The sequence below is a fragment of the Protopterus annectens genome, chromosome 4.part0 (assembly GCF_019279795.1).
Source record: "Protopterus annectens isolate FY-2018-M chromosome 4.part0, PAN1.0, whole genome shotgun sequence".
Taxonomy (NCBI): domain Eukaryota; kingdom Metazoa; phylum Chordata; order Ceratodontiformes; family Protopteridae; genus Protopterus; species Protopterus annectens.
The window spans coordinates 883,406,585-883,431,620 of NC_056733.1; the positions used below are offsets into that span (position 1 = coordinate 883,406,585).

Below are 25,036 nucleotides of genomic sequence, written 5' to 3' on the forward strand. Positions count from 1 at the left end.
AGTTGTGCTGATAAATATCCAGTAAAGTACACAGCACCTCTGCTATTAATGAATGAATCACATTCGCAAAACATGTGCCTAGAGTACATATAAGACGTATTAGCTGGTAACTTTCTAATGTGTAACTATTACCACCTTTATATAAGGGAATGACAGTTGCCATTTTCCATATTTGTGTAACAGGTATTTCCAGTAATCCAAATTGAAATAACCAATGTATACAATATAGTATAGACACTAATTTTTAACCTATAAAATACCAGTTAAGGCCATCAGGCCCAGCAGCAGAATGTGGTCTGATGGAACGTAATGATTTCTCGGCCACACCCACGGATAAATTAGGAGAAATGCCTTTATCATCCTTTACATTAGGTATAAACAGGATGGAGCAGTTATTTGATAAGCCTGAAAACTTGTCAGTGAACAGTTCAACTAATTTTGTTTGAATAGTAATCAGACTTCCATCCTTAATTACACTAATATTCAAGTTGGAATCCTTCCTTAAACTCCTGTAACTCCTTAAATGCTTATACAGGTCTTTTTTGTTGTTCGCAGTAAAGTTTGCCAGCTTTAATGCATCTCCTGATACTTAGCTGTATTAGCAGTGTTGGGTATCCTTTTACATATCTGCCAGCTAGTTTCCATATTTTTTTCTGAGCCTATCAATTTTTTGAAACCACCACTCTGCATGTTTCTTAATACATTTATCACCCCTGGACATTGGAACAAAGATTGCAAATACTTTTTATTAAGAAAAAATGCAGCAGTCATGAATATCTTTGTGTTTCATAACTTCATTTCATAACTTCCCAATTAATAGCTAAATCAGCTCAATAAAATCTAGTATTTATAAATTATTTCTTGTACTGCTTCACCATTTGCTTGGAAACTTTCTGACAAATACACAAATGTCCTGGCCCGTGTTGGTTGATACTAGGTAATCATTTTGCAGACTATTAAGTCTAGCCAGTAACCTAAGAGGTCCTTATCACTGTTGCAGTTACTTATGTAACATAAGTAGAAACTCCACCCATCTCCTAGTCTGTAATGATAATGGTGCCCGGCATATCCCAGGGAAGTGACAGGGGTCTCTCAACATCAGTAAACAGTGTCACTAATTAATGTAATATCAAAACTTTGTCCTTTTATACTGTAGCCTCCGAATCCTTATGGTTAGTGTTCAAACTCCCGACATAACATAACAAGCTTTTTGTAATTATTATTATTACTGCAATTAAATCTCCTTTCTGTTGCACCACCTTTCTTCCTATAAAGGGTATACCAACTTTTTTATTAACAGAGAACTGTTTCTTTTTACTAAAATGACTTAGATCCAGCTGATCCAGCCAGAAGAATCCTAATTTTCATGAAAAAAACCCTCCCTTAATGTAACTACTGTAATTAATTTTCTAAAACATGCCCTTTTAATGTTAGTGGTAAAATTCCTAGCAACTTTAAAGATGTTAGCATTATAGCATGAGGCAGAGAGGAAATCAGAAAAAAATAATTTTGATTCCCACTTAGACATATAATGTTAATCACTTCAGTAGCGAAGGCTTGCTTTCTGGAGTTAGTTCCGGTTATGAATCTACAAATCTTGTTTATCTGTAGAGTATGAGAATATTGTGAAAAGCTTAGTGCAATTAGTGGGATGGGGCAATATTCTAATTTAGGTGTTATGGTTTCCATTTGTAATGCTGAGGCTTTTCTGGATTGGAGTGAAAGGAGATGAGAGTATTTAAATGTTGATCTTAGTTAACTGAGTGCAGGTTTTGAACGTGTGCTGTAAGGGTGAGTTGCTGATCAAAAGTTTAGGCCTAGGCACGTTTGTTCCAAAACATTAGGTAGTATAGCACCATGATGTTCATGATTTGTAATGTGGGGTTGGATCTTTAGTTTTTGATGTGTCCCAAATGGTATAATTGTTTCATTGCAATTTAATATAAGGTGCATGTTGGTGAGGCTATTTCCATACTGAAGTGAAGTCCATTTGAAGCTTTTCTTGTAATCTGCAAATTGATTTATCTGAATGTGAAATGATTGTATAATCTATACAGAATGCTGTTCAATCTTGGTCAGTAAATTGGTAAGTTGTTAATAAATATGAAGAGTGCAGGTCAAAAGACTGAACCTTGTAGCACTCCTGCTGAGAATGCAGTATTTTTGGATGTGTTAGAGTCACAGTACAAGTTGTGTTGGATAGGTATTGTGTGATTGTTCCACTGTATGGCACTTTCACTCATGTCAAAATTCACTAGTACTTTAGAAGTATGTGGTTGACTGATTCAAAGGCATGCTCCATGTCAGTGAAGAGAGTTTTGTTATTCATCCTTTATGCTTTGCTTCAAAGATGTGGTTAATTATAGTAAAGAATGTGGGTATTGTACTAGATTTATTACGGAATCCATGTTTGTTTGTTAAAAGGTCATATTTTGTGATATGGTTTGTTAACTGATTATATAGTTATTTTTCCGTAACTTTAGCTAGTGCACACATTATTGACAATGGTCTGTAGTCATTAGCTGATTTGGGGGTTTCAGTTTATGAAACCGATACAGTGGTTGCAGGTTTCCAGGAGTAAAGAATTGTACCTGTGGTCTCGGGGTAAGGTTGAAGATATGTTGCACTAGCTTAGATGTGCTCTTTGCTGCCATTTGGATGCAATTTGGATGAAGTGCCGAGTGTTTTACCAATTTATATGTCAGTATTTTCAAGTTCCATTACAGGAGGGTGCTGCTTTAAAGTAAAATGGTGGGAGTTTACAAATGGAAACTCTAGTGTCTGAGTTTTTGTGCTCCTAAGTGTTTGAGTTGTGTTAAGACACTTTGTTTTACTAAACGAGTCCATGTTATTTGTCTGTCCATTTGAGGTAGGTTGTACGCCATTTTTTATCCCAGAGTTGTTTGGGGGGTGCTTTTACGTAAGAATTGTCCATTTCTGATGTAGGGTTTTTTTTGCTGAGTTAGTGCCAGTGCGGGCCTGTTTTTTTTTTTGAGGTTATGATATTTTAGTTTGTTGTTTAGAACATGTCATTCTCCCAGAGTTCTGATGTGTTATCTTGTTGTGCATGGGTTCAAATTAGGCTATTATTGTGGGCTATTTTAATCCTAGCCAATTATCCCATCTGAGAATCGAGCTCTGCACTTTGTGTCTGTAAGGTAAACACCTTAACCATTATGCCAACTCTTCCAACTCTGATATTATTGTTATTCAGTACATTTCCTGTTTTAGGGTTTTGCAGTATCATGATTATGAATATAAATCATTTTCGTAGGTTAGTACAGGGTGATCATTCTGCAGACTATTTATTACATGCCTGTCCAGTGACCACACACTGACTGAAGGTGAGAACCAGACCATGTACCATGTTTTTATGGTGATGCCAAACCCATGCTGTAATAGCTTGTTAACACGTGGCATTATCCATGGGCAAGTTGTACCTTTCTTGTGTATTTTTCTTTCAGGGAATAAACTGTGTTGACTGGTTTGCAGTATGTTTAACAGTTGACTAAATACCATTTTTGGATTGTTGCCACTGAGAATTACAATCCAGTTAATTGTTTCAAGCTCTGTGTTTAATATTTCATGTGATTAGTCAAGGAAGGATTTAGTGGTGGTTGTATGTGATTTGATTTTGGGTGCCTTGAAAGACCAGAAGGATATAATGGGGTTGTGGTCATTTAGTGAGTGAGGTAATATGGTAGTATTTTGGGATTTATCAGGGAAGTTTGTTATATCCAGTGATGTAGAAGTTAGAGTTTGTGGGGGTGGTTCTAATGGGCTCTCTGAGTAGTTGAACAAGGTTGTGTTTTTGAAGTGACTGTTGTAGGTGTGTGTGTTTCTGTGCTGCTAGCCAATTTAGATTATTGCCCAGAGTAATTAGTTTACATTTACCAGACATGGAGGTGAAGAGATCAATAATGTTGTCATATACCTGCAGTAAGGCTAGGGGAGGAAGGTAAATAACTGCAATATTGAGATTTAGGGCATTTTCAAAAGTGATGTGCACCATTAACTAATTAGGATTGATATCCTTAGTAGAAGGGTGTTTGACTGCAGTAAAATAGCTTGTGTTTTTATGTTCCTCTTTACCAGAAGTATAACCTTAATATATATGCTATTTCCTGGCCTATTACTGATAAAATAATTCTAGATGTTCTTCGTGTTTCACTGTTGCAGTCATCACCTCTGGGTTATCACTGCTGTGGTAGCCCTCAGCCGGCCCTAATTTATGGTTGGGTTATACTGTTCCACCCAGGTTTCTAGTAAAGACCATTTATTGTTAGAGTTACACAAATTTACAAAACAAATTGCAGTGTTTTTGTCGTTTGTAGGGCTGTTAAGGTTAGTTTGATTTGCAGCTGCTCAGCCTGGGTTTAGCTGTATTTCCTATGGGTATCAGATAGTGAAAATGTATTGTTTGGAGGTGGTCTGGATTTTCTTAATTAATTAATCCTTTATTAAGTACACAGACATAATAAAGGATTTTCGACTGGAAACAGACTGCCTGCCTTGCTTGGATTACTTTCGAATACTTAGTAATGCTGTACAATTATATATTTTCTATTATTACTTTTTGTTTTGTTTTGTTTTGACTTAAGACGAGTTTATGTTCGCTACTTCTACTACTATTGTCTGATCTGAGTAATATACAGTAATTAACTAGAAATGTATGGACTGAAAATCTTACACACAGAAAAGTTTCTTACACTGTTTTAATTTTCTTAGTAGACAGATTTTTGTGATTTGCATCTCTTTTTCTAAGTGGATACAGCACAGGTTGTGTAATCAAACCACCATTCTGATATTACTACATGCGTGTATTGTACGGTTTATTTGAGTGCCTGATGTGTACCCTCCTGTAGGGATACTGTGGTGCATTTACAGGAATCAGGTAATCTGAAGTGAGGAGGCATGGATCATACTTTTGTACCCCTAGAGTGGAATTCTACAGCAGTACGTTCTTCTGGTATTTCCCTAACTGGATGACTGATGGCATCTAAAGCCAGGGCTTTGTTTCTGCTGCAACTACATATTGCCCTTTAGCTGGAAGAAGTCGTAATTAATTTGGTGTGATAAATTCCTTTTGTTGTGGCTGTTATTTTGGGTAGTGTCCATGTGCCTTCATCCCTTTTAAGAAATAGTGGAACTTAGGAATGTGGTCTCCTGTGTTAAATGATGAAGAATGGTTCAGGTCACCCTTCTTTTTATGGTTTCTAAGACTTGTGGCAGTGGTTTGTTCACTTTTCCCCTTATGTAATGGTTTGCAGTGCACAGTTTACTGTAAATTGCTGAATTACCCTAATTTCTTTGTAGATGTAATTCTTACCCATAGCCTTTGGAGTCTAGTGTGAAAGTGTAGCTGTATCACTTTCCTCAACCTGAGGGCTATGACCCTATGCTTTCAGGACCCCAAAGTACTCCTGAAGCCTTTCTACATGAGATTCGAAAGAATGGTTGTGGTGCACTACTCAAGCAGGTAGGGGAGACTGCTTTTTCCTCACTTTGTAGGGCAGTTAGGCAAACCATCCTGTGCATTTTGTTAATGCAGTCTGCTTTTGTGGAGGACTGAATATCCTGGTAGACATCTTGAGTCATGTCTCAAGCTCTGCCATCTTCTTTTCAGGCATGACCCAAGCCAGTTGGAAATACAGAAGATGGCATTGTATATAAAGATTAGTAATCACTTAAACATAGTATTTTGTGTTTACAGAATTAAGAAGTGCATTGTTAATAGATAATTTATAGTAAAAAAAAAAGTTGCAAAGCAAAATAGTTGACAAAAATTTAATGAAGAGTGAAACAGTGAAGGTAATCAGATGGGAAATTGTCATTTTACTAATAGAGATGAGGCATTTTGCAGCAAGATTGAGGTTAGTTCATCAAAAAGAGAAGGAGGTAAATGTAAAGAAATGAGAAAAGGTAAGGTGTGATTAGGTTAAATTATGTCAAGTGTGAGTAGTGAAGGACACTAGTGAAGAACATAATACTGTAGTGAATTAATTATCATGAGATTTATAGTAAGAGTGGATGTCCCTTTACAAAAACTCATTTAATGATTGATTATCCACAAGTGTCAAAAACACTGACTTTGAAAGGAGTGTTTGCTACGCTCAGTGCTTTCCTAAAATATCTGAGTGATAGTGGACTTGATGTCCTGTTGGATTTTGTTCCGATATTCTGGTGCTAGTTTAGTAAATGCTCATTTGGCAGTGGCTACAGTATGTAGTGATCTGGTATACATATGCTCATACAGAAATGCTTATAAAATATATATCTATAACATTATTTTAGAAGGAAATTAATCCTTTTTCATTGTGAGGGGAAGGTTATTCCATGGACTAGAAAGACATGCAGTGTACCTTTTGTGTGTGTACTTGCACACGTATGTTTTTACTGTAGGGGCATCTAAATTGATCAAAGAATGTTATGTCACCAGCTATTAAATCAAGCCCACTTTTTCATCTTAACAAGTGATTAGTTTTACTTGTGCAAGATCACACTACAACAGGGATGTGCAAATGTTCTTTTTATACTATTTTTTGTGACCACAGGGTTGGTTTGTGGGAGTTGAGAGCAATGTGGTTTGTTGAAGTGCTTTTTGATTACTTTGTTTCAATTTTTGGTGACACAATCACTTGTCTATCGACTGTTTTGAACAATTCCCTATTGATGTAGAAATCTTTTGTTGGACTTTATGAATAATATAAAATAAAAAGACTGTTGTATATGGACGGTGCATGTTAAAGTATGCACAAACATCAGCTCTGTGAACAAATGCATAAGTAAAGGTCTATTTATTCACAAATCTCACCAGGAAAAAAATGAAACAATGAGAACCATATTTCAAATGCAATCTAAACAGTGCACTGCATTAATTACAACTGCCTGAATAGGATTTAAAAAAATGATCATGCGATCTATCTTGTCCAATAAGCCCATTTCCCAGGAGATAGGTAAATTGTTGCATTTAAAAATGTTAGAACAAAAAATTATAATATAGCATAAAATAAAATATATAAACATAGAAAAATTAACCTGTTAGCAACCCAACAAAACATACAAAATTATTGTTGGACTCAGAGACATAAACACTGTTTAATTACCATATCATCTGTTACAAAAACTCATTTAATCCATGGGAGTGCAAAGCTCCCAAATTAATGATCTATTTTATTTTTCTTTTTTTATCCAACATTTTCTTAACCTCCAACTTTGTACATCCTTGAATTTTGACCACGTGTACAAAGTGAACACAAATGTGACACTCGGATGTGAAACCTTAAGTTGTAAAGTGCAGTTCGAACTTTAGTGCCGCAAATCGCTCATGTGTAAAGAAATGCATTGTCTGATTTGGCATGTCATTTTTAACCCAAATAAAAAAACACTGCACAAACATGTCACCAAGTAAACCACATTTTTAATATAACAAGTTCTAATATGTTTGTCAAAAGGAGTATGTGCATTAACTGAAATGAAATTATTCATCTTATGGCTCAATACCCACAAATAAATCACCTGAATGTAGTTGCCTTGTTGCTGTTTTTTTTTCATTACAGAAGGGTGTATTAAATGGGATTCAGTTGGATGGGAGAAAGGAAATTCACCCCAGGGATCATGTCAGTTGCCCTGCTAGACAGGGGTCCAGGGAAGTAAATAGTGTGGGAAGAAATAACCAGGGAATTGTTCTGGCTAGGCTTGTATAGGCCCTAGGGCTGATAGCCTAGTACCAGCCTGTGAACCTAATAAATGGGAATGCTGATGGGCTATTCTTCCCTTCCTGTGCGTAAAGTTATACCTAGAGAAATTAGAAAAAAGCTTAGATATTAAAGTAGTTAAGAATCTATTGATAATACTGTTGATTTTTAATGTATTTATACCAAAGGTGGTAATGAAATGTGAGTGTGATGTATTGATATCCTGTTTCCATATGTTAACAAAATTTGCTTTGGTGTGCCTGTAACTGTTTATCGAGACAGTAAAACATACTGAGGATTATAACCCCTACTAAAAAACCTCTGATAAGAGCAGTCCATATAATTACCTCTGCCCAGAAGCTTAGTACACATTTTTGTATATGGACTGTTTCAAAAGCTTTGGCTTTATTTGCAGCACTAGTTTCCATAGTGCTTGAGTATGCTGCTGTCAGATCTTTGACAAAGAGCTACGGTACTTGAAAAATTAATGATAAGGTGCTAAACCATGGTGCTGTTACCGTGATGCCTCCGAAGTTTTCTTAAGACACACAGTCTTGCTGGCTGGGTTTTGCTGAAATCAAAGTCTGGTTATAGTTGCGTTCACAGTCTGTTGCATACAAAAACTTGCAGAATATACACTGATGAGAGAATATACTTTGCAGCACCAAACTCAGAGCAGTAACAAATAACTTTTTATAACAAACCACACGGACTAATGTTGCAGCTTCAGGTACTGTTCTACTTTACTTCTTGAACAACATGGATGATGTGAGAGATTTACCTCGGAACAAATGTGTCCTTACCAATACCTCTAACATAACTGAATTAATGCAGATCTTGTATACAGTTCTAGTCACTCACACACACACAGATTTCCTCTTGGTATTCTGTTTTGAACTTTGTATGAGAACATCTGTTCTTGTGCAAATGCTGACTTCAAACTTTCTTACTTAACAGTGTCATATGATGCAGATTGTTTTCCTGTTGTCCAGCCTTTAAGGAACCAGATTAGCTTTTTTCTGGCAATGTGAAACCATACATCCTGTTTTTACTTTTTTGCTCTTACTGACAATGTAATGCATACATAAGAGGTCAGCTTTTAAATTTTTGCTGATTCTGTAGGAAAATATGTCCATTAAGCAAGTTCCATATTTTTCAAGCCACAGTCATTTAATATGGATGATGATCACATATTACTAAACGCTATTTCTGCATTTAAGCAAGCTTTATTTTATACCTTATTTATGTTACATATTTGTAAAAGAATTACTTTCAACCTTAATATTTTGTTGAGCATATTCTTACAGTAATCTTTTATTAATGTGTACTCTGCTACCATTTCTGATTGTTATCAATATTCTGTTATTAGCATATTTGTCAGTACTGTGCAACATTCAGAGCAGTTGTTTGTCCATGGGTGAAATTCTTAGTAGTTGTCTTACTGTGCCAGTGAATCCATTTACTTCTGTTTCAATTAATACTGAATCCGCTGGACTTGTAAGAATTTTCTGTTTTAGAAAAAAGTTTTTTTTTAAATTGAAGAGGCTGCAATGAGATGTGATGTTTTTTGAGACATGCTTGGGAGTCCAACATGTCTTGAAAGGTTTGAGAGTGCATAAGGTGCCTGCTTTTAATGATTTGATGGCAACTTTAGTAGACATGGAATGATTTGAATCAAAAAATTGGTCTGCAGCATGTTTAGCTGTTGCTGAACCACAACAAGTTTGTTATTTCTGAATTAAATCAAATCAAAGTTCAGTATTCCAAACTCAAATTGGCTATGACTGCTTCTAATTTTGAAGCGAGAATGAAGAGTATTCATCAGAAACTCATTTGGGAGAATGAGGTACAGAGAAAGAGGAAATTGAAAAAGTTTGAATGTGATTGCTGTGATTATGGAAATGGGTCAGTCTACAGTGTAGTGGTTTCACCACAATAAACAGGACATGCTGGAGGGATCGATTCCTGTCCCAGAGACTTCCCATACGCTGGAACAGGCTACCCATCTGTGTCAAGCAAAGTTCTTTATTAGCACTCTTCAAGAAAAATCTTGATGAGTGGATAGGAAATAGGAAATACACCCTGGGGATCACTTCTGTGTGTCTGCTCGACAGTGGCACAGGAAAATAACTTTATTGGGTGGCATAAGCCAGGGAACCTTGTTGACTAGGCTTACGTAGGCCCTTGGGTTGATAGCCTAGTACCTACTTATGAACTTAATAAGGGTTCAGAGCCACAGGGTGGTGATACTGGAATGAGATCAGAACTGGTAGAGGAGAGTGAACAGCTACATTATGAAGGGGTTTGTCAGAGAGATTAAAGAAAAAAGAACTTCAGCAGTTCCCCTCTTTTTGCAAGCTTTAATCCATGAGAGGATCGAGATTTGCAGCCAGAACTTTTGGATTTTCGAAGGGCACGGGTTTATCTGGACTGTAGAACAGGCCACAGGACATGGGCGCAAATTGCAGCCCAGGCACTGAAACATTACATTCAGTGGACCTTTTCAGAAAAGTCTGTGGAACAACAAGAAGGGTAAGTATAGGAAGTGAGCAATAATGAACTTGCTGATTGGGATTTTTCTTTTGAAATTGTTAATTTGTTGTATAAATTCAAAGATGGCTGCACATTGAGTAATATGTTAATTCTGTCTGTCCCAGTGTGAAAACAGAAACTCATTAGAGAAAGCCAGAGGACTTGTATTTCTCAGTAAATTTCAGTAAGTGGCTATTAAGTGCACTGCCTGGATGCTAGGAAGAGAGAAATACAGGGGACCTGAGAGAAAATCAGCTACAAAAGGTGAAGAAAAAACACTGACTGGGAATAGTACTGTAGCTGTTCAACAAAAAGCAGTGCAAGCTCCAGACATGACTTCCAGTAATCTAGAGGAAAGTATAACACAGCTGCTCTCAGACCGGATTAAAATAACTGAAGCACAGATGGGGTACATCAACTCAGATAACAAAAGGCTGGAAAAAATGGAAGAAGCTTTAAACAGATATTGAGATGGGGTGATAAAACTGCAAAAATCAGAGGTTGAAATAAAGAAAAGGCTGGCTGAATATAAGACTGCTCAAGAAAAGATGTTTCAAAAAATAATAAAATTAGAGGACACAGCACATAGGGAAAATCTGTGATTTTCTGCTGTACCAGAGAAGCTGAAAGGAACAGACTGTATTAATTTTATGAAAGTGCAAATAAGTAACTGGACTGGTATTCCACAGCAGGAGTTGTTAATTGAAAACAGACATTGTATGTATGCTCCAAATCTGGCCATGAGAAAGCAGCCTAGACCTTCAGTAGTAAAGATTCAATCCTACCAGCACAAGAGTTGATTCTGACAAAACTGTGGCAGAAGGACAAAGAACTAGAAGTGGGAGACAGCAGAGTGTAGAGAATGATTACTCGGTGTACACCAGGCAAAAGAGGAGTAAATGTTTCAACTGTTAAGGGAATGTTGAGAAGCAGGTATGAGATTCAAACTGCTATACCCAGCTACCTTCAAAATATTCTTCCCTGGAGGGACAAAATCATTTTTGATACAGTACATGCTAAGGAGGAAATACCAAAGTTTATCCAACAAAAAGTCAGCTGTGAAGCAGAAGGAGATTCTGCTTCCGGTAAAAAAGACCACAGAGAGACTACACCAGTGGAAACCTTTTCCAGTGTTTCAATTCAAAATGCTTGAGAGAGGGAAAAAGCACAAAAGTTGACTAGAAAAATCAAGAGTATGTTGGAAATGAAGCAGATACAGGATTTGGGAGATGAAGATGAACAGGAATAAAACCAGTAACTTGGAAATTGACAAATGTGGGATTACAAAGCAGTAATTATATTTGTGAAATATTACAGAACAAGAAAATCTGGAAATATTGGAATTTTTTGACTTTATTAAACTTGTAGGGGACTCTAAATCATATGCCCTACTTCATGTTGTTAATGTTTGGAAAAGCACTTGGAGGAGAAGAGAAGGGAAAATGTTAACTAAGTAAAACATTTTTTTCCCCTTAATAGTAATATAAAGTTTTATCAGTTATTTTTAAGTGTACTGGGGATACTGAAGGAAACAAGTGCTCCTGTTTTTTTTCTTCCTTGTTCTCTCTCTCTCCTTATTAAGTTTTAGGAAATGTAGGTACTGCAATGTAAAAAAGAAGAAAAGTCTGGTTAAAAGAGCATGACAAAAAAAAAATATGATTTACTTCTGTTCATTTTTGCATAGTGGAATGACTGGATTAAGGCCTTTAGCTTGATCTAGTAAGTTTTAAGAGAAAGAAAGTAAATGAAAAAGAACATTGAATATTATAAAGCTTTTTTTTCTAGCAAGTGTATCCTTTGTAGCAACTCTGTAACTGGTCCTCATGTCTCCATGGAGACAATCTGATAAAGAGAAATGGCTGTGAAATGGTGTTTTCTGAAAGCATTCATGTATTTTCCCATCTTGGAGAGCTATAATGATAAGACTAAATCAGACAGCACTTAGTAGAAGCACAGGCTGTATCATGCATCTTAGCATGGATAACCTTTCTTTTAGGTTAACCAAAGTTTGTCAGTGTGGCTGTCAGTTTCGGATTCTTGTTCCTGTTAGGAGGATGAAATTTCAATATTTGAAAATGTTCATAGTTTTGTTTGTTAGCATTAAGTTAATAGGTTTTGGGGGTATTTGGGGATGTTTTTTTTTTTTGTGTTTGAGGGCTTTCAACAAAACAAAAAGTTTTGTAAGATGTGTCTTAAGCTCAAATGGATATGACAAGAAACAACTATGTAAAAGATTAACCCACCAAATAGTGTAAACATGTAACTGAAAAGCTGGAACTAGACTCTTAAAAAAAACTGTTGCACATAAAAGGTGGGAATAATTTAACACAGTGATGCTTTGTGTCTTTAAATGTCAATGATCTCACGGGTTAAAAAAAAGGCAGTGAGCTATATTAAAAAATGTAGAGTACCAACAGCTATTCTATAGGAGACTCACTTGGAAAGAACTGAGCATGTGAATTTGATAAAGAAAAGTTTTCAGGATTTTTTTTAGCGGACTACCTGGAACAAAGGAAAAGAGTAGTACTTAATTGCAGGAGGAGCCCCAATAGTCATAGAAGAGGGTAAAAAAAGATGATAATGGTAAATTTGTAGTACTAAGAGGCTACTGGCTAGGGAGGAGGTTAGACTGGCATGTATTGATATTCCAACTAAAACTGCTATAATGGAGCTTAAGAAAATTCTGGAAGAAATAATCAGCTTTCAGCAAGTAGTATTACCTGTTGGTGGGGACTGGAGTTTGATTTGTAGCTGTGAAGATGTGCTTGGGGGCCCAGAAGGGAAAATATAACAAAGGAGGGTAGATTCTTAAAGAAATGTATGAGAATATTTGGCAAGGAAGTTGAGAATTCAGTACTAGGAGTTCGGAGTAAATTTGCATATTATTCTTCAAGATACAAAAACTGGACTAGGCAGGACAGAATTTACATCAGACAGGAACATGTGCATTTAGTTGAAAGTCAAGATATGTACCCAATAACTATTTCAGATTATAAGCTAGTAATTAAAAATGCAGGGTAATGTAATAAAAATGAGACACTGGCGTTTTCCCACCTCTCTATTGAAAAGAGCAGAATTTAAGAAATGGGTAGTGGAAATTATTCAGAAGCAACTATTGAAGATAAAAATTCCTTCTGAAAATATAGCTAGAGAGTGGGACAAAATTAAAGTGGACTTTAAAAATATGGTGAAAATGAAAGAGAGAGATGGTTAAGAAGCAACAACAATTATTTAGAGGGACTGACAAATGTTCAACTTGCAGAATAGGGGGAATCTCACAGAACAAGAAGAGGAACAACTGCAGAATGCTAAACAGAAAATAAGGGATTACCTCGATAAAATGCATGAGTTTAGAAAGATTGCTGTTAAGCAGCTGTTTTTTTGACAACTCTACAGCACAAAACGTTTAGCACAACGACTCAGGAAGCAAAGTAGAAAGGGCTGTTGCCTAGCTTAGGGAGCCTATAACAAGGAAGGTAACGAGATAACAAGAGATGCTCTTAGAGGTATTAGAAATGTTGAAGTCTGTGTAAAGCAGATAAATATGGAAATCAAGAAAAGGTACAAATGTAAATGTTTGTGGAAGAATTAAATGTGGCAAGGTTAGAGGTAGATGAGGCTCAGATACTAACAGTTAGGAGTGGAGGTGATGAGGTAAAAATGGTGATGAATGTGGAGGTGGTGAGGTAAAAATGGTGATGAATAACAAATCCACAGGAAAGTCCCCAGGAATAGATGGTATTCCTGAGAAGTTTGGAAGCTAGGAAGAAAACACCTAATGAAGATCTGGATGATTTTAACAGAATTTCTCTTCTTTCAAAATAAGCCTAAAGGAATACCTCACCAGTAGATGGATCTGCCCTTGTACTACACCGGGGTAACCCCTTCCTAATGTCTTCTCAGCTCTGTACTCTCCTTCACTTCAAACTACTAGGAGTTGTTTGTTTGCTAGTCAAGCTTCTGATAAATGTATTTGTACTGCTGTAAATTGCAATATAATGTTCCTAGAACTATTTATTTTTCCACAGCATCTTTGATTATTGTACTATTGGACTGTGACTTTTACTACTGTACTGTTGTATTATGCTTTATTAACTACTGTTTTCTTATTAACTGTTTTGCTTGTAAGTGTTAATTTGTCTGGAGCTTTTCTCCCCGGGTCTCCGCTGAAAATGGGCTACTGGCCCAGTCAGACACTACCCGGTTAATAAATGTAAATAAATAAATAATCTAAGGGTCCAATCTACTGATCTCATCCAGGGACAAGGAGTTCATAACATCCCTGTATATTGTGCCCTTATAAGGCCCATTATTGCGTACAACACCCCTTTCGGCATGTACCTCGCAAAGCACATGCAGCAGCTAGAGAGACCACAGAAGTTCCTCACCAGGAGAATCTGGGGCCTCAAACATCTACCATACACAGATAGACTAAAAGCCCTATTCCTCTACTCAGTTTCATACAGACTCCTCAGAGGTGACCTCTGTCTGGCATACAAGGTGATGACTGACCCCAAGTTGATGGGACTGCGACATATCCGCAAGTCAAGCTGCACTCGAGTAACCTGTACACGTGGCCTCAACCTGGTCTGTGACACCAACAAGACTTGTTGGCAGTAACAATGGGGGGATGCATGTTATGTCTCCCAAATATGCAACAAAATGTAGAAGATTTTGTATGTTTGCTTGGAAATCTTGACATAGGTGTTTTTATCCCCCAAGTAGATTCCAGAGAATTTTTCTTCAGGTAGACAGCAAATATTAGAGATGTGATGGGGAAGAAACAGGTAATTGGGAACATATTTTCAAGGAGTGTAATGAGTTGTCAGACTTTAAAGACTCCCTGCAGACTACTCGGTCAGAGATATGGGGTGCACAAATTGGTGTAGCTAGGGAAATTATTTTTCTGAGCTATGGTACAGAATTGGAATTGCCTAGACATATTAAGGCATTGCTGAATTTAATTTTGGTGGCTGCCAAAAAAGTTACTACAAAATGGAAATAGTCTAAACCAACCATACTAGAAGCAGTGAATATAGTAACATAGATAAAACTGGAATTGGTATCTTTAGAAAAGGGTAGGAGCAAATTACATAGAAAAAAAATGGGAATTTTGGGAATAGTACATGCAGGGGAGGATTGAGGTTTAAAAGAAGGCTGGATTTGAATGAATGAGCTATGTAATGTTTACCTGACAATGATTGGGTAGATTATTAGTGATGTATATATTTGCCACTAAAATTATATCAATATGCTTTGTGATGTGAAATGCTTGCAACTAAAATTATGTAAATATGGTTTGTTTTCATTTATATAAATGTATGATTGTCTATGTCATAAGTGATAAAGATGTTTCTTGTTTAAAAAAATAATTTGTCCAAATGTTTTTTGGCTGTTGGTGAAGCACCCACTAAGAGGAGAAAACGCCGAGAGAAGAAAGGAGCCACTTTTGAGATTTTAAGTATTTTGCTTCAGATTATTTGTTACGTTTTTCTGCATTGCCGCCTACTTTGAGCATTTTTTGGCTTGTTAAACTTGATTTCTGTGTTGGTAACTGTATTTAGAACACAACCTAGAGCTGATTACTGAATTTCCTGCGTGCACTTACTTTTAAAATCGTTTTTTTCTTACAACTTGCATTTTATCTGTCTCTGGCCTAGCACTCAAGTGTGGGGTTATTTACTGCACTGTTCTAACTTGTTGACACTTGTGAACCTCTGCTTTCCTAAAAAAACAAAACAAAACAAAAAAAATCTTGCTTTTTTTCCCACTTTTCTGAGATTTAAAAAAGTTCAGTTACAGATTTGCTGTTCTGAACTGTTTGTAAGTTTCTTGGAGGCCATTGTTTGCTTGGGCTAAAGGGAAGTCTCTCTGTTCATCAGTGGCAGTGATAAACATTGAGCAGCCTGTCTGCCCCTGTGGGAGTGGTTACTGCCTTGAAACTGTAGTTTTATTGGCCATTTTGGGTCAATTCCAAACTCCTTGATCTCCCTCTCTTAAAACCCTCTTTTGCGCGTTTTTCGGGCAGCGCCACCTAATTGGGTTTAAACTATTCCTGGCTCCACAAAGTCTGCTCTTCACTTTTTCCCTTAGAACTGCTCTATCTCTCAAATTAAACACCATATTCTCATTCTAAGGCCCCTCACTGGTCCAAACAAGTAATCTTACAAGTTAGCACTAATAAACCATAAGCACTACTTACTCTTATACTCTCTACGATTACCTTGTCCCCTATTGGTCTGTTTTAATTCAGTTCCCTATATTACTCTAGCATGTCCAAAGGTCAGTCAATGGTTTCCCCTCCAGTCCAGCTGGTGAATCTGGGAATTTTGAGGCAATGCCACAACTGTCTCATGTACACGGACAACCCTCTCCTCCTCCAAACAGGTTCAAATATATGAGAGAGATGCAACCATATAGCCAAACTGGAGGCTGAGCTGTCTCATCTCAAAACTGGTGTAACCAGTCAGGAGGAGAAGGTAACCTCACACAACACAATTCCAGTATCACATAGTCCCACCACAACAGCGAACCAAACCCATAAAAACACAAAAACATACTCGGAGGCTCTAAATAAAAATCTACCTAAGCAACAGAGACCTCCAAAGCAGGCATCCAAGCAAATGCTACCCCAAAACAAAACACGTACAACACATAGCACACAAAGTCAGTGTGCCAAGCAGTCACGGCCCTTAAGGCTGAATAGCACACCTGATACTCTTGTAATAGGTGACTCTGTTGTCAGACACACTGACGTCCCGCTCACCAGGCTGAATAAAGAGAAGGTCACAGTGAGTTGCCTGTCGGGTGCTAGGATCCGCCACATAACGCAAGCACTCAGGTCACTCCAAAGCAAATACAAATATGACTCAGTTATTGTACATGCTGGTGTGAATGACCTGAGACGTACCTCCCTCGACTACATGAAGAGAGACATAGAGGAGCTCTCTGATCATGTAGCCCAGGCCTGTATGACCCTGACCTTGAGCAGCATCTTACCCTCACCTAGAATGATGCCACAGTATAAAGACAAAATGATCGATTTTAACAATTGGCTAAAATTTTGGTGTCATTCAAAGGGGATCCAGTGTCTGTCAGCCTGGGATGACATGCTTGACAAGCCACGTTGCTTCGCTAGGGACGGCTTGCACCTGTCACCCCTGGGCTTTCGGATATTGGCAAAGGCTCTTGCCACCCCCATAGTGCCTTTTTTTAGGCAAGGCTCAAAAGTCAAACCCACCTCCATAGACAGCACAAGGAACAAGAAACTAAGGGTAATGCCGCTAAATGCCAGAAGTCTTAACCTCAAGATGCACGCACTCGAAGCTCTCCTCAGTATGGAGAACACCCATATCTGTGCAGTGACAGAAACCTGGTTCAAGGCTCCAGAGAGCACCCCAGCACTACCAGGTTATACCTCATATCATGCTTTTCGGCCCCAAAACCCAGACCGAACCACAGAAGGAGGGGGAGTTTCCATATTTATCAAGGATATCCACACCTCCAGGTTAGTGGCATTGCACGGTGTCAGAGACCATCCATGTGCAACTGACAGTGGGCAAGACTGCTTTTCAGTTTATAGCATCCTACAGACCACCCTCTCAAAGTCAGGAATCTCACTCGGCTTTCCTGAAAACATTGGAGAACATGAAGATCTCTCCGAACACCATTATATTGGGCGACTTCAACTACCCAAACATAGACTGGGAGCATTACTCAAGCCCCAGCACCTTAGCCCAAAGGTTCCTAGAATTTATAAACTCAAATGCTATGGAACAACTAGTCACCACTCCCACAAGAGGGGATAACATACTGGACCTGATCATTACCAACATGGGGACTCTATGCTCCATACCAGAAGTATGTCCCTCATTGGGAAGATCAGACCATAAATTAATTTCACTGGATATCCACATCCTGACCCCACCCCCAGCCCAGAAAACCACAGTGAAAAACTTCTCAAAAGCGAACTTCACACTTCTCAAAACCGAAGTGGAATCCTTCAAGGGTCCCAGGGCCAGTGGAAACTACGGCCCAAACTGCAGAATCCTATATAAACGCATTCTACAGACATCTCCGGGAATGCATGGATCATGCTATCCCAAACAAAATCAAGACCCAATCATCCAAAGGCAGGCGTCCAGTCTGGTGTACCCCAGCCATAAATAAACTGTACAACAGAAGGAGGAAGCTACTACATGATAGAGCAAAATCCCTAAAAGGGAAGGCATCTCTGATCAGTACTAGCAAAAAATTACGATCCCTCATAAAATCCTCCAAGGCCAGCTTCGAGAGAAAAATTGCACAGGACACTAAAGACAATCATAAGGCTTTTTTCAGTTATGTTAGGAACCTGGGATGCAACTCCCAGACTTGTTCTGAGTTGATTCTAAACGACAAAAAATACACTGAACCCACAGACATTGCCAATATCCTGGCAGACAGGTTCAGTGAAAACTTCTCCACCCCCTCCCCCCCAAAAGAGCAAGTATCTATCCCAGCAGAGTGCAGCCTCCCAAACATTTCTGATGCTCAGGTGAAGGCCGCCCTCTCTAAAGCAAAAAACACTGCTTCCATGGGACCAGATGGCATCCCGGGTTGCGTCCTACATGAACTCCAAGAAGAACTAATCCCTCAAGTAAAACTGCTGTACAATCTCAGCCTCACTACAGGATATGTGCCCAAAGAATGGCGTGCAGCAACAGTGGTCCCACTCCACAAAGGTGGCGCCTCTACGGACCCTGGAAACTATCGCCCCATAAGCCTGACTAGCCTAGTCTGCAAGGCTATGGAGAGGATAAGAGGATCATCATGGAACTCATAAACAAAGACATTGGGGACCTACAGACACTAGATCCTACCCAATTTGGCTTCGTCAAGGGCAGATCCTGCCTTTTGAACCTGGTCGACTTCTTCGAAACAGTCACCAAGGCCATAGATGAAGGGAAGGTAGTCCACACAGCCTAGCTGGACCTCGCAAAGGCATTTGACACAATACCCCACTCGGGCATCATAGATAAGCTAACCAGCCTAAATATAGACCCCTATGTCACAAGATGGGTCACAAACTGGCTCAAAGACAGAACCCACAGAGTCAGAGTTGCTGGAGCCATGTCAGACTCAAAACCGGTCACAAGTGGCGTCCCACAAGGTTCTGTCCTGGGACTTCTCTTTTTCGGTATTTACTTTTTTGAGGTGCAGGCCAACGTTGGGGGACTATGGCTCACCAAGTTCGCAGATGACTGCAAACTGGGCGCCATAATCGACTCTCCAGCTGACACAAACATCCTTCAAAAAGGTCTCGCAGAGACAGATAACTGGTGCCAGAGCCATGGTCTAAAGCTAAATGCCAAAAAGTGTATTGTCATACCCTTTGGCAAAAACAATGTGCCCACAAATTACCACATAGGTGGTAACCCATTAAGTACAGAGAAAGTAATTAGGGATCTGGGGACCCAAGTCGATAGCAATCTCTCCTTTGACAACCACATTGCCAAAGTGGTTAGAAAGACCTTCTACATAGCCCACCTCATCATGAAAGGATTCACATCTAGATCAAGAGAGGTAATCGTGCCCCTTTATTCATCCCTCATCAGGCCCATCATAGAATACAATGCCCCCTTTGGGATGTACCTTGCCCGACACCTGCAGCAATTAGAAAGACCCCAAAAGTACCTCACCAGGAGGATCAAGGGACTCAGATGCCATATGCTGCTCGGTTAAAAAAACTCCAGCTCTACTCAGTTGCATACCGCCTACTTCGAGGCAATCTATGCCTGACATATAAAGCTATGTCCAACCCAGAATTAATGGACATGCTCCACCTCAGTAAATCTAAATCCCTTAGAGCCACGCGCTCGAGGGACTTCATCCTCAGCACAGAAATAAATAGAACATGCTGGAGGGACAGATTCATAACCCAGAGGCTCCCTTCGCTCTGGAATAGAATTCCAATTCATGTTAGGCAGAGCACTTCACTGACTCTCTTCAAGAAGAATCTTAATGAGTGGATGGGGGATCGTAGGTTTGTCCCTGGGATTACTTCCGTGTCACTATTAGACAGAGGCACAGTAAACTAAACTTTAAAAAGGGCACGGTATACTCAAATCAAGGGGTGGCGTAAGCCAAACACAATCGGGCTAGGCTTATAAATGCCCCAGGGCAGATAGCCTAGTATGAACCTATGAACCTATAAATGCAGATATTAGTTTGAGCAAAAGTTGGACATTTGTGCCAGCCAGGAGAGCTGACATCAATGAGACCGATTGTTTAAGGGATTATGTTCGCAAATTTAATTTAAGATGTATATACTGTGTTCAACAATTTGCTAATAATGTTTTTAATAAGCCCAGTACTTAACACCTGTCAAACCTGAGCTGGAAGCTTTTTTAAGGACCTCTGAAAATTATGTATGGCTTTTATTAAGGTAGAAATCCAGCTTTAGACTTTGCAGTCTCTCTAATGATTATAGGAAATAGTTGTATAATTTGAGCAGTCATGTTGAATTGTTAGTGCCCAAGGCAGGTAGATGTAATACTTTGGTACTTCTCAGCACAACTGATTATCTAAACATTGTGTTGCATTTATTAAATTTTATAAAGAGGTTAATTGAGTAGAGATTATGAGGAGTTATAATTGCTTTTTGAGGAATGGTTGACTGAAAGTCTAATTGACCACAAATTATCAGAGTATTTTAACATTATATAAAAAATGAGCAAGCACAGGAATCTGTCTAGTTCCAATCTCACCACCACGAGTGGTGTGGAAAAAATAAACAGAGAAACTAGTGGTCTTAAAACTTCAGTCACAGTAATTTAGAAAAATCATGAAACCCAAACCCAAGTAGTGTTCCAAAGCAACAATCCTTTATTTGTTTGTATGTTAACATCAGAGTACCCAAAAGCAGGTCACATTTTTAGTTTGCATGCAGTTTTGCTCATCACTCAGATTCATTATAGAGTACAACGTCCCTTTTGGTATGTACCTCACACGACATCTACAACAACTAGAAAGGCCATAAAAAAACCTCACAAAGAGGATTACCTTCCTCAAACAGATGCCGTACGCAGACCGTCTCAAAATACTCCAGCTTTACTCCGTCGCATATCCCCTACTCAGAGGTGATCTCTGCCTAACATACAAAGCTATGTTAAACCCAGAGCTGTTGGAAATGCCCCACTTAAAGAAGTCCCAATCCCTCCGAGCAACACACTCTAGGTACCTAAACCTTGTCATCACAGTAAACAGAACATGCCGGAGGGATAGATTCCTGTCCCAGAGACTTCCCATACTCTGGAATAAACTACCTAGCTATATCAAACAAAGCTCCTCATTTGTACTCTTCAAGAAAAATCTTGATGATTGGATGGGAAATAGGAAATTCACCCCAGGATCACTTCTGTGGCTCTGCTCGACAGTGACACAGGAAAATAATTTTCTTGGGTGGTAAAAGCCAGGGTACCTTTTTGGCTGGGCTTGTATAGGCCCTTGGGCCAATAGCCTAGTACCTACCTATGAAATTAAAGATTATACTAATGCCTTAGCTAGGCATGGTACAATATGAAGAAGGTGCATTTTCTTTTTCCTGTAAATGATTCTTTTAAAAATGTGGGCAACAAGTTCAATGCAGAAGAGAAACTGGACTGGACAGAATACTTGTGGCAATTGAAGCTTTTGAAGGTTGTAGTTTTCTGGGCCTTAATGACAAGAATTTTAAGGTTTTCTTAAAAGGAAAAAGTTAAAGCATTAACTTTAAATCACGTGGTTAGTAGTTTGCTTGTGATTTTGTAGCATTAACCTAAAGTCATGTGGCAAGCTTACATGTGATTGTGTTGTGTTTTTTGTAGGCATTTAATTGCAGTTTGAATGTCATACTTTTTTCTGATGAAGCTCTGTATTGGAGTGAAAGCTCTTACTAATTAAACTCAGTTTATATTTTTTATGCTTGTTGTGTTAATTATTTTGATTTATGTTGACCGATTGTCATTTTTGTTGTATTTTATGTGAGATCTCTCTGAGAGGTACTATCTTTATTCATCTCCTTTTTAAAGATACCAAGCCTTACTGGGATTTGTTTTAGAGAAACGGTCTCTTCCTCCCTCTGAACTATATTCTGCTGCAGAGCTGAAATATTTGTCGTGGGAAGCACTATACTGGGAATTACAACACTTGAGAGGGCTTTTGCGTTGCAAGCAACACAAACTTCCGTGCTTATTTTTCCATAAGGATAGGATGTCAGTAAGCCAGTGCTGTGGAGTAGTGGGATGAAGCCATGGCTACAGCCCAGGCGGCCCAGGATTACTTAGCAGCTCGAGCATCTGAGGTACTTAAATGTAGGGGGGAATGGGATTGTCTATCCCAGGGGTCGAGGAACATTATCTTAGAGCTCTCTGAGGGGAACTGTGGTCCATGAACATGGGAGTAATTTTAGATGCCACTGGGGTGGGTGTAAGGGAGGGACCCCCCACCCCCAGGGTGACGGGCATTCATCCTGAACTCATTGAGGGGCAAGTGTTATCTCTGCAGATGGGAGTAATCCTTGGATTAGTTTGGGATAGCAGTAAGGAAAGGACAAGAATTTAGGTGATGACAAAGAAAAATTTGTCCCCTTGCAGAACCATTTTCCTTACAAGATGCTTTCATAAGACACTACAAGCTGGATGTAATCTATTGTTCTAGAACTTCCCTTGGGTCCATTTAACAGATGCATCCTCCAATGAAGGTCATTAACTTCAAGCTTAGGATTCTGTCATACTTTTGATAAGAATGGGCTTTGTACCAAATCTAAAAGCTATGTACATAACATAACATCTGATCTTTTTAAGACTGTTTTGTACCAACCAGCATACCAACCTTTCTTCTCCCTGCTTGTCTTGCTGATGTGGTTTAGAAGTTTGTATTGTTCTTACTAAAATATTTTGTGCTCCCCCTAAGAGCAGCATGACTGTAGTGTGGAGAGCTTTATGGGTAAAATGAAGGGGATAGTAGCCTGGGAGCATTTCATGGAGTGAACTGTCTTGCCTCTGGATCTGTTCATTCAGATCTAATACTATGGTAAGTACATTACTTCTCTTTACCTTACAACTGAATTACTTGAGGATGACTGAAGAGAATAAATAGATGTAAATATTATTACTGGAAGAAAGTATGCTTTTTTGAACAAAGAATTAATGTTTACTGCTGTTTCAGGTTCATGTTTTACAGAAGGAATTGACAGCTTCCACCTCAGAAGATGCCCATCCATACAAAGAAGAGCTGGAGACGGCCTTGGAGCAGTGCTTTTACTGTTTGTATGCTTACCCAAGTAAAAAGAGCAAAGCGAGGTACTTGGAGGAGCATTCCACTCAGCAGGTAATTATCGCACAGCACTTGGCAATGAACATTTAAAGTTGCACTATGCTGAAATCCTAAAACTAAATTCAATGTGCAGAGTTACAGGGAATAGACATATCAGGATAATTTTCTTTTTATATGTTCTGCGATTTACTCTGTGGTTATGCTGCTACCTAGCTATAAAATGTGTGTGTGATGCAAATGGTCTGGTAGGAGCATCATTGATGCCATCCTTAGAAGTCATAGAGTACACAGAAACTGCAAAAAAGGTTAAGGGCACCTGTGTGTGCACACACGCTACTATTTTAGGCAAAACTGCCTTAAAACATGCATGCAGTCATTAAAAAGTGGTGTTTGGAAGAGACTCCCCCTACACACACACACACACACACACACACACACACACACACAATGCAGTCAGGTAATACACTGATGGAATTGCTGTACCTTTGGGGAAAGGGCAAATTCCTGTGTGGAGGGCCAAGTTTGATTGCATGCAAAATTTGACAATGCTTAAATTATTAGCAATCTTCTTGTACCGCTACCCTACCTGCAGATTAAATCTGCACTAGGAATGCATGTGATTAGCTCACTTTTGCTGCTTATCTTACTTTAGTCATGGTCATCCATCAGGTAACTGCTGTGCCAGCATCTTTGGTTAGTTTGCACAAGTGTATAAATACTGAGCATGTGTGAGCCTGACTGCCATTTTGTAGTAACCTGTTGAGATGTGCGCATGCATGTCTGTTTAGTCTGTCAGTTAATCAGTTCATTTATATTCTGTACTACTGCTATCCATCCTGATGTGTTTCTATGTAACAAAGTATATAAACTAACTACCCCGCCTGTTTGTCAATTGTAAACCAAGCGAGTGACATAATGTCAGAATGGGATCCAGATTTAAGACCAACAGGTTAGTTAATGTTGGTGGAATATAGAGGAATGTATCATCCCTACTGCATGTATAACTCGCAAAACAGGTCAGAAATTAATCTCAGGTATCAAAAATTACTTAAATGATTTCTTGCTCAAAGAATATAAAACAAAGTGCTCAGAACACTCAAAACTAATTTCTAATAAAACAAAATGTCCGAAACTGTGACATAATGTTAAAAATATTCAAAATAGTTACGAAAATGTTTGAAATAAAGTTCAAATTGCATAAAATGTATGCTACTTTTTTGCATTAATGAAAGCTTTTCGAGATGTCTGAGGTATGCATAGTGTTTGCAAGTTTAAGCAGTATTGCAGTGCAGTTATTTTGCAAAATACAGCTATTTCAAAGCGTATTTCACAAAGTACTGTATTTCAAAGAGTTTATTGTGCATTTGAATGTTATTAAAAGTACTGGTTGTGCGTGCATGTTCATATATAATTACAAGAGCCATATTTTCAGTGTATTTGGGCATACTTTGTTGGTATGGCTGAAGGATTTTGAAAACCAGGTCCTCGTCTTTGATGATAATATTGCAGAG

At 38.5% G+C, this 25,036-nt stretch overlaps 1 protein-coding gene across 4 annotated transcripts in view; it reads left to right on the forward strand.

The window, feature by feature from the left end:
* CABIN1 (calcineurin binding protein 1) overlaps nt 1-25,036 on the forward strand; it is a 4,301,447-nt gene that overhangs the window by 1,758,463 nt on the left and 2,517,948 nt on the right. For all 4 annotated transcript variants that reach the window (XM_044068841.1, XM_044068840.1, XM_044068839.1 and 1 more), the window contains one exon: nt 23,418-23,579. In XM_044068841.1, the coding sequence (XP_043924776.1) occupies nt 23,418-23,579 (162 nt within the window). The remainder of the gene's footprint in view (nt 1-23,417; nt 23,580-25,036) is intronic.